At 38.4% G+C, this 15,030-nt stretch overlaps 1 protein-coding gene across 3 annotated transcripts in view; it reads right to left on the bottom strand.

The window, feature by feature from the left end:
- The window catches only part of LOC110156286 (kinase suppressor of Ras 1-like), a 79,336-nt gene that overhangs the window by 22,271 nt on the left and 42,035 nt on the right, over positions 1-15,030 (bottom strand). For all 3 annotated transcript variants that reach the window (XM_055166793.1, XM_055166794.1, XM_055166792.1), the window contains 4 exons: positions 5,223-5,337; positions 3,300-3,577; positions 1,858-2,060; positions 520-638 (listed from right to left, as the gene is read on the bottom strand). In XM_055166793.1, the coding sequence (XP_055022768.1) occupies positions 520-638; positions 1,858-2,060; positions 3,300-3,577; positions 5,223-5,298 (676 nt within the window). In that variant the 5' untranslated portion in view covers positions 5,299-5,337. The remainder of the gene's footprint in view (positions 1-519; positions 639-1,857; positions 2,061-3,299; positions 3,578-5,222; positions 5,338-15,030) is intronic.

Below are 15,030 nucleotides of genomic sequence, written 5' to 3' on the forward strand. Positions count from 1 at the left end.
CTTCTCTAATCCCAGGTCTAAACCAGCTCTAAACCAGGTCTACATGAGCCTTGATCCAAATGTAAGACAAGTCTAAACCAAGCCTAGACCAGGACCAAGGCCTAAACCCAGGACTAAACATTCTAAACAAGGTACTGTACTAAGTAATGACTAAAACAGGTCTAGATCGACTCTATTTTATTCTAACACCTTAAATGCTGTTAAAATATCACGGATTTAAACAAGTTCAAGTATTAAAACCAGTTCATAATGCCCAAAGTCTGGATCAGCACTAAACCAGTTCTAACCAGGGCTAAACTAGGTCTAAACCAATTCAAATCCCAAGTGTAAATGAAGACAAAGAAGATGAAGGTAAATAAATAGTCTTAAACCAGGTCAGTTCCTAAATCTAACCCAGGACTAGCTCAGGCTTAACCCCCTGTATAAACCAGGTCTAAATCAGGTCTAAATGAGTTCTAAATCAGGTCTAGATCAGGTCTAAACCAGTTCTAAATCAGGTCTAGACCAGGTCTAACTCACTGTCTGTGTGGTAGTATGGTCCAGGGGTGCGAGCGGAGAGGGGGCCGCGGAGGTCGTCTGAGTTCATCCCAAATCCATTCAGCTGAAGAGCTGCCACAGGTTTGTTCTTCTTACAAACTCTGGACATTGGAGAAATACAAATAGAATATATTTATATATGCTACCAGGCCAAGGTGACCCCACTCCCCCCACTGTTTTTTTTTAATTGACCAATCTTGATTTTCATGAGAGGCACATTCTGCTTTCTACTTTAATAATTGCTCCATTCATATTTGCCAACAACATCAGAATTGACAAGACCACCACTGGTGCCCTGAGCTTTTCAGAGATGAGAGCAGGTTCACCCTGAGCACCTGTGATAGACATGAAAGAGTCTGGAGAAGACGAGGAGAACGCTCTGCTGCCTGCAACATGGTTCACATGAGTGGTTTGGTATTGGCTCAGTGATGTTCTGGGGAGACAGATCCACAGAGGGACACACAGACCGGTACCAGCTAGAAAAACAGCAGTCTGATGCCATTAGGTATTGAAATAAAATCCTTGAACCCACTGTCAGAGCCTACACTGGTGCAGTAGATCCTAGGTTCCTCCTGATGCCTCCAGTGCCCAGACTCATGTGGCAAGAATTTGTGGTCAGAACCTGGAGGATGAAGGGATTGATACAGTTGAATGTCCCGCACGATCACGTCTTAAACCCAATGGAACACCTCTGGGACATTATGTTTGGGTCCATCAGACTCCTCTGGGTTGCTCCTCAGACTCTACAGGAGCTCATGATGCCCTTACACAGATCTGGGAGAACATCCCACAGGACACCATCAGTCATCTCATTAGGAGCGGCCATGACTTTGTTAAACATGCAGACAAGCACATGGAGGCCACACAAGATACTGAGAAGCATTCTGAGTTGCAGAAATTACATTTTGTCAAAATGAATCAGCCTGCCACATCATTATATCACTTTGATTTTCAGGATGTCTATAAAATGAAGCCATCTGTGGCTGAACATTTGCATATTTCTGTCCTTTTGTTCCTAAGACAGTGCCCTGTCCATATCTGTATAGATATCCAACTTTTTTTTATTTCACATTGAGATCTGATGTGTATTCCAAGTGTATTTGCATTGATATATTTTACATATACATATATATTTATATAATTATGTGTTATTTGACACCAGTCTCTTGCTTCTTTTTGCTACTTAGTTTGAATTTATTATTACCATTTCTGTTTTTACTCTATGTTATTATATTATCTTTCCCTTGTGGATCAATAAAGTTTGTCTAAATCTTAGTGTAACTGGTCAGTGAGTACATTTGTAAAAGTTCAGTGTCTCACTTGCTGGTGGGGGGCTCCTCAATGCGGTTGGCGAGCTGGGACTCATGGCTCTTGCTCCGGGAGAGATTCTGGAGGTTTGGGAGGAGCTGGAGCAGTTTTCTGGAGGGTGGGGGCGTGTGTGAGACTTTACCCACTTTGCCCTTATGTGTCTGGGAGACGGGAGGAGGCGGGTGCTCCGACTCTGGGCTGAAGGCGTCCACAAGCTGAAGGACACAGAGATGTGACAGAAATGTGACGTTGCGTTTTTGTTAAGATTACAATTAGCTCGTGATTTAAAGGTGTAACTTTTAGGTTAGGGGTTCGTCACCTGCTTGTTTCCATGAACATATCATTTCTCTACCTGGAATGGTCCACAGTGTGACATTAAACAGCTTTACCTTACGTTTATTCAATTACAGATGGTTTTATAGCTCAGAAATACCTATAAAAACAGACACTCTGACTGTGAGAGGGTTTGCCTCTCCAGAGATCTGACCTATAACTTGGTCTGGTTTGGTCTCCATGAGGATAGAAAGGTTTAAAGCCACTGTGAAACATTCCAGACAAAGCAATAACATCAGGCCAAAGTTTGAATGTTCATTTAAATATTAGAATTATTCCTGTGTATTTGAGGAAAAAATATATCTTGCCCCAGTACAGATGTACTGTATCAGCAAGTGTGTGGTTAGCATGCTAGCTGTTGTTAACATTATGGCAAAACTCTGCACTGGTCTTTAAGAACTGTAAAAAGTACTAAGGTAAGTGAGGAATAACTTTGGACCACTGCAAACTGTTTAAAACCCTCTTCGGCGTTTAATTAAAGCCACACTATGTAACTTTCTGGAAATAGAACACTAAAACCATACTTCAGAGCATTATCCATGGTCCAGGTTTGTGGATGCAAGCCCACTCAGACAATACATTTTCAGCACAATAAAACATTAAAAAAAAAAAACATTAGACAATTTTTTTGCTTAAGAAATTTGGGATTTCAATGTGCGTCATTTCAAAAGTTTTGACTACAGATGCACAGATCCAGTACTGGCATCTGATATCAGCGCAGATACTGAAATATTGGATCGGATATCGATTTCCAAATATCGGTTCAGCCAATATCCTGGTTGGGCATATAAGACTATTTGGTGTTAATAGTTGGCCCAGAAAGTCTCAGAATGTTTGAACTTTTATTTATACAAAGTTGTTCTGTAGTTACTTCAGAGATAAATAACAGACACATTTACAAACACATTTAGATCAGTCTTGTCTTATGTTATTTTTGTATAAAGACAATAAATGCTGTTCTCAGTCTCTGCACCTGTAGAATCGAAACTCGTATCGAAACTGAAAAGCTGAATGAGTGCATCTCTAGTTTCGACCAGCTATAGATGAGGTCAATGTCATGAATTCAACCTACTAAACAATTCTCCCAAACCATTTCCAAGAGCACCGTAAAGCTCACCCACCTCTTCTCCTGTCGACGACACGGAGGGTCTGGGGGCCAGATCCGAGCAGGGCACCACGGAGATGGAGATGGAGCGCCCGTGGGAGAAGGGCGGGAGGTTCTGGAGGGTGGGGGGGCTCAGGGGGGAGAAGGGGGGCAGGGTGTGTGGGTGCGGGGGGCCGAGGGGGGAGAAGGGGCTGCCGTCTTTGCTGGACAAGCTGGACATGCTGCTAATGCTGGTCACGGAGTCTTCAGGGTCCGACCCGCACGAGGAGGTGGAGAGCGGGCTCACCTCGCATCCTGGAGGACACAGAGGACACACGTTCAACAGGGGGTACAGGCTCTATTCACACTTAGAAGAAGACATTTGGAAACACGCGGATGATGACTTCCGGTGTAGTTACTGACAGTGGGAATGTGATAAACATGGATCTGCTAAAATAATAATAATGGTGATAAAACCGTGGATTCACCAGCAACATCTTCACAACCTGCCGAAGCTTTCCTTTTTTTTTTTTTTTAAAGTTAGACAAATTATAATAAACAAACACAATTTATAAAAAAGAAAGAACACAATGACATCTAGATGAAGAAAACAACCCCACCCCATCGCCAACAGAGTCCAAACGAAGTCGTCATCCGCTCGTTCCCAAATGTCTTTATGCTTATGTCACAAACCCGGAATAGAGCCTATTACGCAAAATCGACTTTTGGGAGTTTTCTACAATGTCGTAATGTTGATTTCTCATCGATAAAATACTTTAACAGGTTATAGATGTCATCCAAACATGTTTGAGTAATCTAGTGATCTCTCCGGGCCCTCTTCGTACCCTTTTTACAGGTAGCAGTACGATCCTGTACAAGGCTCCACCCACAAATCTATGTAATCCGTGCTCCTACACGACAATTCTCAAATATACGTGAGCAGAAGACAAAATATTTCACTACAACTTCCAAAACCTGATGCGATGTGTAGTAGTTTCATTTTCAGATTGCATAGTCACAGAGTTGTGTTGTGTTTGCGCTCCAAAGAGGGAGTGACTTAGCTTGAAGAGTAAAGAGAGCTGCAGATCACGCTTCAAGCAGCAATTTATTTTTGCATTTGTACCAAAATGACGACGCAACGCTGCTGAATCACCGATTAAGAAAATAAAACTGGAAAATGTACAGAGGGAAACAAAAACATGGTTAAAAGTTCTGAAAAGTTTAATAGTCTTTAACAATGACTACCCCACAGAAGTGTAATACCCCATTTGAAGAAATCATGATTTTGGCTTTTTAGTTTGAAATTATCAAATATACAGATCATTATTTGACTTTTTTTTTTTTTTACCTACAGTATCAGTAACAGGTCAACTGACAGTTCAGATCACCTCTTGATAGTAGCATTACACTGTAGCAAGTATTTTCATGTATGTTTTTTTTTTTTTGTTTGTTTACATTTTTTTTACCCCACACATATGACCTGGAAAGTTTGGAACAGAACAGTGGGCGGGGATAGGTGGTAAGTGAAAACAGAAATTCAACCTGTAAGATATAAGCTCACTCAGGGACAGAAGTGATTACTAACGTTTCCCAGACAAGAATTCTAAACATAAAAGTGCACTGTGGAACTTTTCTGGCAGAGGGTCAGTGACCTGCTTGTCGCCATCGAGATGTTATGGTTTTGTCTGGAATGTTCCGGTATGGCATTAAACGTATCCATCTTGTATACCTAAAATATACCTAAAATCAAAGAAAGCATTTTTCCACAGATCTGACCTGTAACGTGGACCTGTGGCGTCACCTGCCGTCGTCATAAAGATAAATAACCGTAATGTCACACTGTGGAAAAGTTACACAGTGCAGCTTTAATCCCTGTTCCTAAACTTCCTCACTTCCAATAGCAGCAGACGTCCCTCCGGAGCATATTGTTTCCCACTACACAAAAGCCCCCTCCCCTTACCTGCGTCAGTACCAGTCTTCACACAGGAGAGGGCAGCAGAGAGGCGGTCCTCAGAGCTGGAGCCCAGTCGTCTCATGTCGGGGTCCTGGGGCCGAGAGACCTCCCCCACTGCAGCCTGGAAACACAAAACGACAATCAGATTTTTTAAATTCTAAACATGCAGATAAAATAGAAGTCATGTCACAAATAATAGCATTGCAACAAGAGTAGTGAAAATCTAAAAGTCCACAGAGCTAGACGTTTACATGTCCAAAAAGGAGTGGGAAGAAGAAGTTAACAAACTAGGAACTTTAACCCTCATGCATCCATTTAAAATCCTTCGTGACAAAAATGTACACCTGAAAAGAATACCACAATATTTTTATGCAGTACAGATTTATGTCCAACTTTTTTATCTCAATGTCTTTGTTTACTTCTTCCCAAATCATACATACCAAATAATATAATCATATTTTGACATTTTAACTCCTTAAATTCAATTTCTGACAGCACAAGTATCAAATTATGTGGATGAAAAAAATTTAAAGAAAAAAAAAAAAGAGATATTTTTCTATATCTTTCAGGTAATTTTAATTTGTTTGCGTTGGGGTTATCAGAGGCTGGGGACTCCTCTAGAACACACCCAGATCATTTTGACCTCAAATATCTACATCTCTGGACTTCAGTCTGGACTAATATGTGCAAATGTCTTTCTATTGATATGACCTTGTAATGGAAGATAAACAGTAAAAAGAAAAGCATCAAAACATTTCAAAAAGACACTAAACTAAATCATTTGATGGGTTTTAAACAAAACAAAAAAAAAAAAATCAAATAGTAAAAATATACTGGCAAAGATATGCCAGTAAAAAAAAAGCCATTTTGAACGGAAGTCAATGGGACAAAAATGTACCTAAGAACCACAGGTGTGAGTATTTTGATTATAGACTGTTCAATTAATGTAATCTTGGAAAAAAAAACACAAAAATTAAAAATACACCACAAAATACACAAACTGGCCAATTTTGGTGCTTTTTGGTGCAATATAGCCAAAGTTATGCAAAAAAGAAAATTTGAGATGTACAAAAATGTACCCAGAGGTGCAGGATTAAAGGGCCCATATACGCTACTTTCTGATCTATGTTCTAATGTTGCTTCCTCATCACAAACACATCTGGAGTTGTGTTTTATTTCAGCTGAGTTCTTCTCTCAAAGAGAAAACACTCTGAACTCATTTTCCACCTTGTGATGTCATGTGGTAATACAGGAAGTGCTCCACTGTGTTTTTAAACTCTACACACCTTCACTAGAATCATTTGAATCATTTCAGCCTTGGAATTGTCAATCTCTACTGAACTAAAGGTAAAAAGAGCGGTTATGAAAACCAGCACTTTATGTCAATAAGACCAGTATATACAGAGATGTTAACCATAAACCGGGTCTAAACATCTGCACTTTTCCTCCAAACTGACCCTTAGTAACATCTGAAAATAATTAGCTAGAAAAGGTGAAGTTTCGTATCACTATTTTCACAGGCATCACTCCTATGACTGAACTACTGAAACTAAACCATAAAACATTTTCCCATGAACTTGGTTGCTCATTGACTAAATGGGTGTTTATGGTGCTGCCTTCAGGGTCTGACAGTAAAATGGGAGATAAGAGCGGTCGGACTGACTCAGGAGCAGTGACAGGAGACTGGGATTTCCAACAAAAGCCAACAATGGGAAACTGCAGCTCTGACTCACTGTAAACACAGATCAGCTGTTTGAGTTTTACCCGTGGGCTGACTGAGGGGAACCTGCTCATCTCAGGTTTTTTTACGTCATATTAAAAGGCAGGGGCGGTAGAACGGTTAGATACTGGAAATTTTAATGACACATGGCACCGATATTTTTTCTTCCCAAGTCTCATAAGTAAAAATATTAATTTATATCCTGGACAAAACTAGTATATTTTGTTATTCATTTGTAAATGTCGGTGTTCTGTAGATTTGAAAAGATTAATATTGGTATCAGCAAATATCACAACAGCAAGACAAGTATCAGATAAAAAAAAACGTGTTGGATCAGTTGTCATGGAGATGTGATTGATGAGTTCAAAACCATATTGTGCAACATTCCAGGTAAAGCAGTGACATCACTATGGAAACAAGCAGGGGGAAGACCTAAAAAGTTACGCAAGGTATAGATATGTTATTAAAAAATGTATAAAACCAAAAATAAATCGTAAAATAAATAAAAAACAATCTTCAAAAAAAAAAAGTCCCAATTAATATTTAGAAATAGTCAGCATGAGCCGAGGGTGGCATAGGATCTGTGTGTAGAAAAAGACAGCAGAGGGCGCAAGGACTGAATCCCCTGGTGCATTGAACAGAAATGAGGGTCTCTTGGTTCCTGCACTGTTTGACCCACTTCAAGAAAATCCTGGACAAGAAGAAAACTTGGATCAGCAAATTCCCAAACAGACTGAACGCAGACTGAAAACAAACTAAATACAAAGTAGATATACACTGAACACAAACTGAACACAGACTGAACACAAACTAAACAGACTGAACACAAACTGAATACAAACTATTGTAAACACAGACTGAACAAAGACTGAATACAAAGTAGATACAGACTGAACACAAATTGAACACAGACTGAACACAAAGTAGATATAGAATGAAGACAAACTGAACACAAACTAAATACAGACTGAATACAAACTACTGTAAACACAGACTGAACACAGGCTGAATAAGCGAACTCAGACTGAACACAAACTGAATACAAAGTAAACACAGGCTGAATACAGCCTGAATACAGACTAAACACAAACTGAATATAGACTGGATACAGACTGAACACAGACTGAACATAAACTAAATACAAACTGAATACAAAGTAGATACAAACTAAACACAGACTGAATACAGACTAGACACAGACTTAACACAGACTGGACACAAACTAAATACAGACTGAACACAGACTGGACACACACTGGACAGAAACTGGACACAGACTGAATTCAGAGTGAATACAAAGTAAATAGAGAGGGACAGCTGCCTGATGCTGACACACTGTTATTTCACACACAGACAGCACATTCCTGGAGACAATGAGCACATTTGGCCAACACACAGACAAAAGCTGCTGAAAGGAGCAACGGGAAATGCTTTATTGTCTAAATGCTAATGAAAGTGCTTTATGTGTGGTCCTGTGTTCAGTTTATTCATTCAGTGCAGACGTTATTAGGAGATTGCAATTTGGAATTTCTCCGAGGTTTTTACACACACACACACACACATACACATTCATACACCAGTGTACGCAGACACAGGGGAGCGAGGGGGGGTTGTGTTGTGTGTTGTCTGTTTTGCCCAAGGACACAATGACGGTATTCATCTGCGGGAGCTGGAATCGCATCGCCAACCTGGAGCTTTACCAATTATGTTTATGTTGTCAGTGGAGTCATTGTTTGTATTTGATTTATAAGTCTTTCTAGATGAATATTCCAAATGAGAACATAATAATCCACAGATCATAGATTGTAACCATAGAGCAGGAAAGGCATGACCACAACAACAGAGGAAAACCACTCCTGAAGGGAAAGGAAAGAAAATGAAAGTGGACTGGTTTCAGTGAGGCATGTAGGACTCTAAACACTTGACACTAAAACTAGAGCTTTTACAAAAATACAATGAACTAAAATCCCGCTCTACTGATGGCTCCTAAACTATTATTTAATATCTTGATGATTTACACGTAAAATCCTGAGACAGTTGAATGTAAACATTTTGTATCACGTCTAGATGTAACAATAACCAAAATATCGTGATATCGTATCGACAAAAGTCTCACAATAAACCTTGGGCCACAATATAACAAATTACAAAAGCTTTTCCTTAAATGCATTGTTTTATAATAGCAATAGCTGATAAACAACGGGAACTACATATCCCATGATTCATTTCAGCGCAGACAACATTAATTTATATGTTTTTTTTTACTTGAATTCTTGAGAAATAATTCACAATAAATTCCTGTCAGGGTATTTTAAAAGCAAAAAAGTGTCTTATCTATAATTATATCAGCCTTTCCAAAATATCGCAATAAATATCAAACTGTGAGAGGCATATCATGATAATATCGTACCGAGAGATTTGGATATCTTTCCATCCCTAGTATCTTGGTCTCTTGTAGTAGGGAAGGTGTTTTAATAATGAATTAAATAGGTAGATAATAGCATGTACGGCAAGGGTCTCCAACCTTTTTCCTTCAGTGAGCTACTTTTACAAAATGAAAATGCCAGAGAGCTACTCATTTTAGCAGTATAACTAAGAGCCACGGCGAGCCTTAAATGGGAAGAGTTCGGTGGCTATAAAACAAAGAATTATCTATTTATTAATGCACAGTTGGGCATCAAAATTACACATTTAGAATGGTAACTGATCAAATTTTACCATAGAATAACAATAATACACAGAGTTCACAAATTCCTTGGCGAGCTACTTTGAATGAGGTGGAGAGCTACAGTCCCTGACAAAAGTCTTATCGCTTATCCATTTTGTAGAAACAAAAGCTTATAACCTGACTTTAAATTAATCGATTGGTTTTAGAAATGTCTCATATGAAAGCTAAAACCCTCCCAAATTATGCTCAATATACTAAAATAAATTTGCTTCACTGAAGAAAGATTGATCATTTAATGAACACAGAAAGGTCAGATTTTGGCAAGACAAAAGTTTTGTCGCCTACAGAAAATTGAACAAATAATTTACTTCAAATACAAAAATATGTTGCATAACGTCAGTGAATTAAGTAGTGGTGCTGTGAGACCCAGATTTAATATCTTGTATGACTCCATGAGCTTGAAGGACTGCATCCATGCGGTTCGACAATGAACCTCCCAGAGTTCATCAAGAGTCTTTGGTTTTGCCTTCCATGCTTCCTCTTTCATTCTACCCCAGACATGCTCAATGATGTTCATGTCTGGTGACTGGGCTGGCCAGTCCTGGAGCACCTTCATCTTCTTCACCTTGAGAAACTCTGATGTAGAGATAGAAGTATGCAATGGAGCACCATCCTGCTGCAAAATTTGACCCCTTTTATGGTTGGGAATGTAAGAGGAGCTAATACTTCTTGATATTTTAGGCTATTGATATTTGCCTTCCACCCTGCAAATGTCTCGCACACCCCCAGACTGGATGGAACCCCAGACCAGGATTTTTCTGCCACCAAACTTAACTGTTTCCAGTAGGTCTCCTGCAATATTTGCGGCAGCTGTGATGTAATTCAACCGAGGATTCATCTGAGAAATCCACCTTCTGCCACTTTTCCAGTGTCCATCCTTTTAGCAGGCTGTGGGCCTTGGTAAATACCACATGGTTTTTTTATTGCCTTTTGTTTAGTGCTGGTTTCTGTGCACTGATTCGACCATGGAGGCCATTTCGAGACAGAATTCTACAAACTCTTCTGGTTGACACAGGGACTTGAGGTGACCAGGCCTGGTGAAGCTCTGCTGCAGTGGAAAAGGGGCTGGCCTTGGATTTTTAAATCAACAAACGGTCCTCCCGAGCAGTTGTCTTGCAGGGTCTGCCGGACCTGGGCTTGTCAAAAACATCTCCAGTCATTTCAGATCTTTTTCTTATTCTTTGTACTTGACGCTGAAACACATTGAAGGTGTCAGCCACCTCAGCAGTGGATCTGGTCTTCAGCCTCTTGATAATTAACACTTTGGTCTCAGGGTGGATCTTAGGCATGCTGTCAGAGGTCAAGTTGCAGTTGATGTGAAGGTCTGGTGTGCTAGGGGTCTTTTATACACACCCACTAATTGATTGATCAGTAACTGATCACAGGTGAGGCTGTAATCTAGGATTGGTGCATCATATGACAAGGCCACAAGACTTTTGTCTTGCCAAAATCTGACCTTTCTGTGTTCATTAAATGATAAATCTTTCTTCAGTGAAGCAAATTTATTTTAGTATATTGAACATAATTTGGGAGGGTTTTAGCTTTCATATGAGACATTTCTAAAACCAATCGATTAATTTAAAGTCAGGTTATAAGCTTTTGTTTCTACAAAATGGATAAGTGACAAGACTTTTGTCAGGGACTGTACTATCAGCTCCAGAGATACAGGCTGGAGACCCCTCATAGTTGACTGTATATTTTGTAATAAATGACTAAATACATAAATAAAAATAGCTGACACAAGCACAATATGCCATCTTTAAATGATGAAACCTCTCCACTTTTTTTACAGTCATAGTTGTTCAAAACAATCTTGATTCTCTCTACGTTTTGGATGGAGGCTTCGCAATTTGTTTTCCATGGAGATGCTATTGCTTTGACCGAAATTACAAGTTACAAGTCAGATCTGTGGAGAGGTGAACCCACTCACTACAATTTCACTACATTTTCAAGCAATAAAACTGTGCAGAAATGTGTTATACCATACTTTGGAATATTACAAGCAAAGTGATTACAACAGGTGGCAGACTCTACACCAGAAAAGTTACTTTTACTTTTAATTATTGCAACAGTCAGTTAAAAAAATTACACAAAATTGTTGAGTTTTAAGTGACAATACCTCTTCACTTTTTTTACAGAACAGTTCTAGCTGTTTAAAGGTGCATTGTGTAACTTTTCTGGTGGAGGTTCCTTTAAACATTTGTCTCTATGGAGATGTTATTACTTTGTCTGGAATGTTTCACAGTATGGCATTAAACCTTACTATCTTCATGGAGACCAAACCAGACCAAGATACAGGTCAGATCTGTGGAGAGGCGACCCCGCTCACAGTCAGAATGTCTGTTTTTTTCATCTGTAATTGAATAAATGTAAAGTAGAGCTGTTTAATGTCACTGTGGAACATTCCAGGCAGAGCAACGACATCTCTATGGAAACAAGCAGGTGACGGACCTCCAACCAAAAAGTTACACAGTGCACCTTTAAAGAAATCTTGTTAAAAAACAGAACACAAAATATTTCATTATTATAATTTTTCGTGCTGCTCAAGAGGATGCAGTTCTATTAATTAAAAAAAAAAAAAAAAACGCAAAAAGCACTCTTGTTGTCTGCTCTTTAGAAAAATCAGCCATGCCTTAAACTGATGTGAAGTGGAACTATTTGATTATGGTAGGGTTGTCAAAATTACAGAAAGTAGATATTCATTTGAGCAGACATCGAGACTAAAAAAGGTCTCATTCACAGGACAGAAATGAATCTTTCCTGTATAATGATGTTGAGCTATATCAGAACATAGACCAGTAAACGCCCATGGAGAACTATGGAACCTACCTGCACCACTGAGGGATTACACACATATAAGACCAGATATAAGTACTATGATTTAATGTTGAAAATCACATTCTGTTGTCTAAAGAAATACTTTTTATTATCACCGTGGTATTAGTATTGAGTATCAAGTCTGTTCTTTAAAAAGTGCATTGATTAACTTTTCTGATGGAGGCTTCTAGGTCCGGTCAATTAGTAACGGAGGGAAACAGGGGCAGATTTTGTACATTCAAATGTCTCTTATTCAGAAACTAGAGGGACTATTGAAATAAGTAAAGTATCAGAATGTAGGAAAGAGTTAACACTCCAACAGGGTAAAGTTAAACCTGTGATATTCTTTCAAGTTGTTGACAAAAAATTTTAAAACTCCGGTAATGGAGGGAATGAAATATGCAGCACTTTTTGGGCAATAAATCCAAACAGTGATAACTCTTGGTTCTCACTTCCATATCCTTAACAAACTGGTTTGAATATTTGCTTCATATAGTTTTCTACCATATGGTACAAGATTAGGTTGAAAAACCTCTTACTTTTTGAGTAATGAGATTTTTTATTAAGAAAGGTCATGGTAACGGAGGGAAAAGTAACGGAGGGAAAATTGTTCAAGCAAGTAGAAGGTGCAGGATTTTACATCATTTGTCAACTTTTTTCTTCGGAATACTTTAATATTACTTCAGAATGAAAGGAAACTATTTCTATAAAATATGTCAGTCCTTCCAAGCAAATTTTTATCATTTTAAATACATAAAAAAAAAAAAAAAAAAAGTACCTTCATCAACAGTTCAAAGATGGAATAACACAAGATATGATGAAATACATCCATTTATTTACATGATTTGCAGGTCTTTGAAATTTGGGAAATAAATTTTGTTCATGTTTCATACATGGTCTGTTTAAAACGTATGGAACTTTAGAACCAAAAATGGTACAGAAAAAAGGTCAACAGTTTCATAAACTAGAGTACATATGTATCTGTTCAATACATTTTTATATCAGATGCATTAACTTTTTAATTTTTGGCCTTGATGTTTACTTCTGCTTGACCGGGCCCTCCTGTACTTAATTGCCTCCATGAAGATGACTTTGCCTCGAAAGTTACACAGTATGGTATTAAACTTGTCCAGGGTATCCCCAGGTTTGACTACCTCAAATTTAAAACTTTTTTAAGAGTTTTTTAAGACCACTTCAATGAAAATTAAGACCAACATCGCACCCATTATGTGGGCGAAATACACCAAATCCAATTCGAATAATGACCAACCAACTACTGCATCTAGATAGAAGAGCCACTGTGGATTAAAAAGACACTTCCCCATGATCCATCCAGCGTCTTCCTCCACTCTGCTGATTGTTTACTCATTGCCGTCGGCGCCAGAAACCAAAGTATTGTTTGCACATACTCCAAATTAGACGTTCATTCACGTTACATGATTTCACATTGTTGTTGTTGTTGTTTTTTTTCCTCCTTTTAACATTGCACTGCAGCCTGGTTGTGTTTACAAAAAAAAAAATTGGCTAATGAAATTTAAGACTTTTCAAGACCTTAATTTAGGAACATGAAATTTAAGACCTTTTTAAGACTTTTAAGACACTGCAGCGACCCTGTTGTCTATACCCATGGAGAAAAGCAGATGACGAAGCAATGCAGAGTTCCAGGTCTGATCTGTGGAGAGGCAATCCCACATGCAGAAAGAAAGCAGGTTTTTCAGTGTATTGTTGAGCATAAACACACACGGCATTGTACAGACGCAAGATCCATAAGTCTAATGCTATACTGTGGCAAGCATTAACATTGGCATGGAAACAAGCTGCTTGTTTCTATGGAGATGTCATTGCTCTGCCTGGAATGTTCCACAGTATAGCATTAAACACCTCTACTTTACATTTATTCAGGTGTAGAAGGTAATGAAGTACAAAAGTCAAAGTACAATACTTAAGTACAAATTTTAAGTATCTGTACTTTACTTAAGTACATTTCGCAGTGGATATTTTTTACTTCTACTTCACTTTGAGAGCATGTATCCGTACTTTCTACTCCACTACATTTTAGATCTGGACTGAAAATTATAAAGTATTTTCTTTACAATGTGAGACCTGCTGAAATGGCTGAGACTAATTTATAGCACATTTAATTTGAGTTAACGTTCCAGTTTTGAGAAAACCAAATACACTTTATTTTTTTTTTTTTAATCAATTGAATCACTTAAAATAAACGATTTTTAAAAATCAAAATCACTACATTCAATACTTTAATCTTCTAAAAAATCTCTGCAAAATATTTTTGACTCTTAAAGTACAGTTTAAACAGGTACTTCAATCAATACGTTTACTTAAATATGTTTTATGTGATATTTTTACTTTGCTTGAGTAATCTTTTGCCGCTGTATCTGTACTTTTACTTAAGTAACAAAATTGAGTACTTCATCTACCACTGCATTTACTCAGTTACAAGTAAAAATCCCTAGAAAACAGGCGTTCTGACTGTGAGCGGCGTCGCCTCTCCACTGATGTGACCTGTAACTTGGTCTGTTTTGGTCTTC

This window comes from Boleophthalmus pectinirostris, unplaced genomic scaffold (assembly GCF_026225935.1).
Source record: "Boleophthalmus pectinirostris isolate CB_2022bp ecotype Guang Dong unplaced genomic scaffold, ASM2622593v1 HiC_scaffold_9, whole genome shotgun sequence".
NCBI lineage: Eukaryota > Metazoa > Chordata > Actinopteri > Gobiiformes > Gobiidae > Boleophthalmus > Boleophthalmus pectinirostris.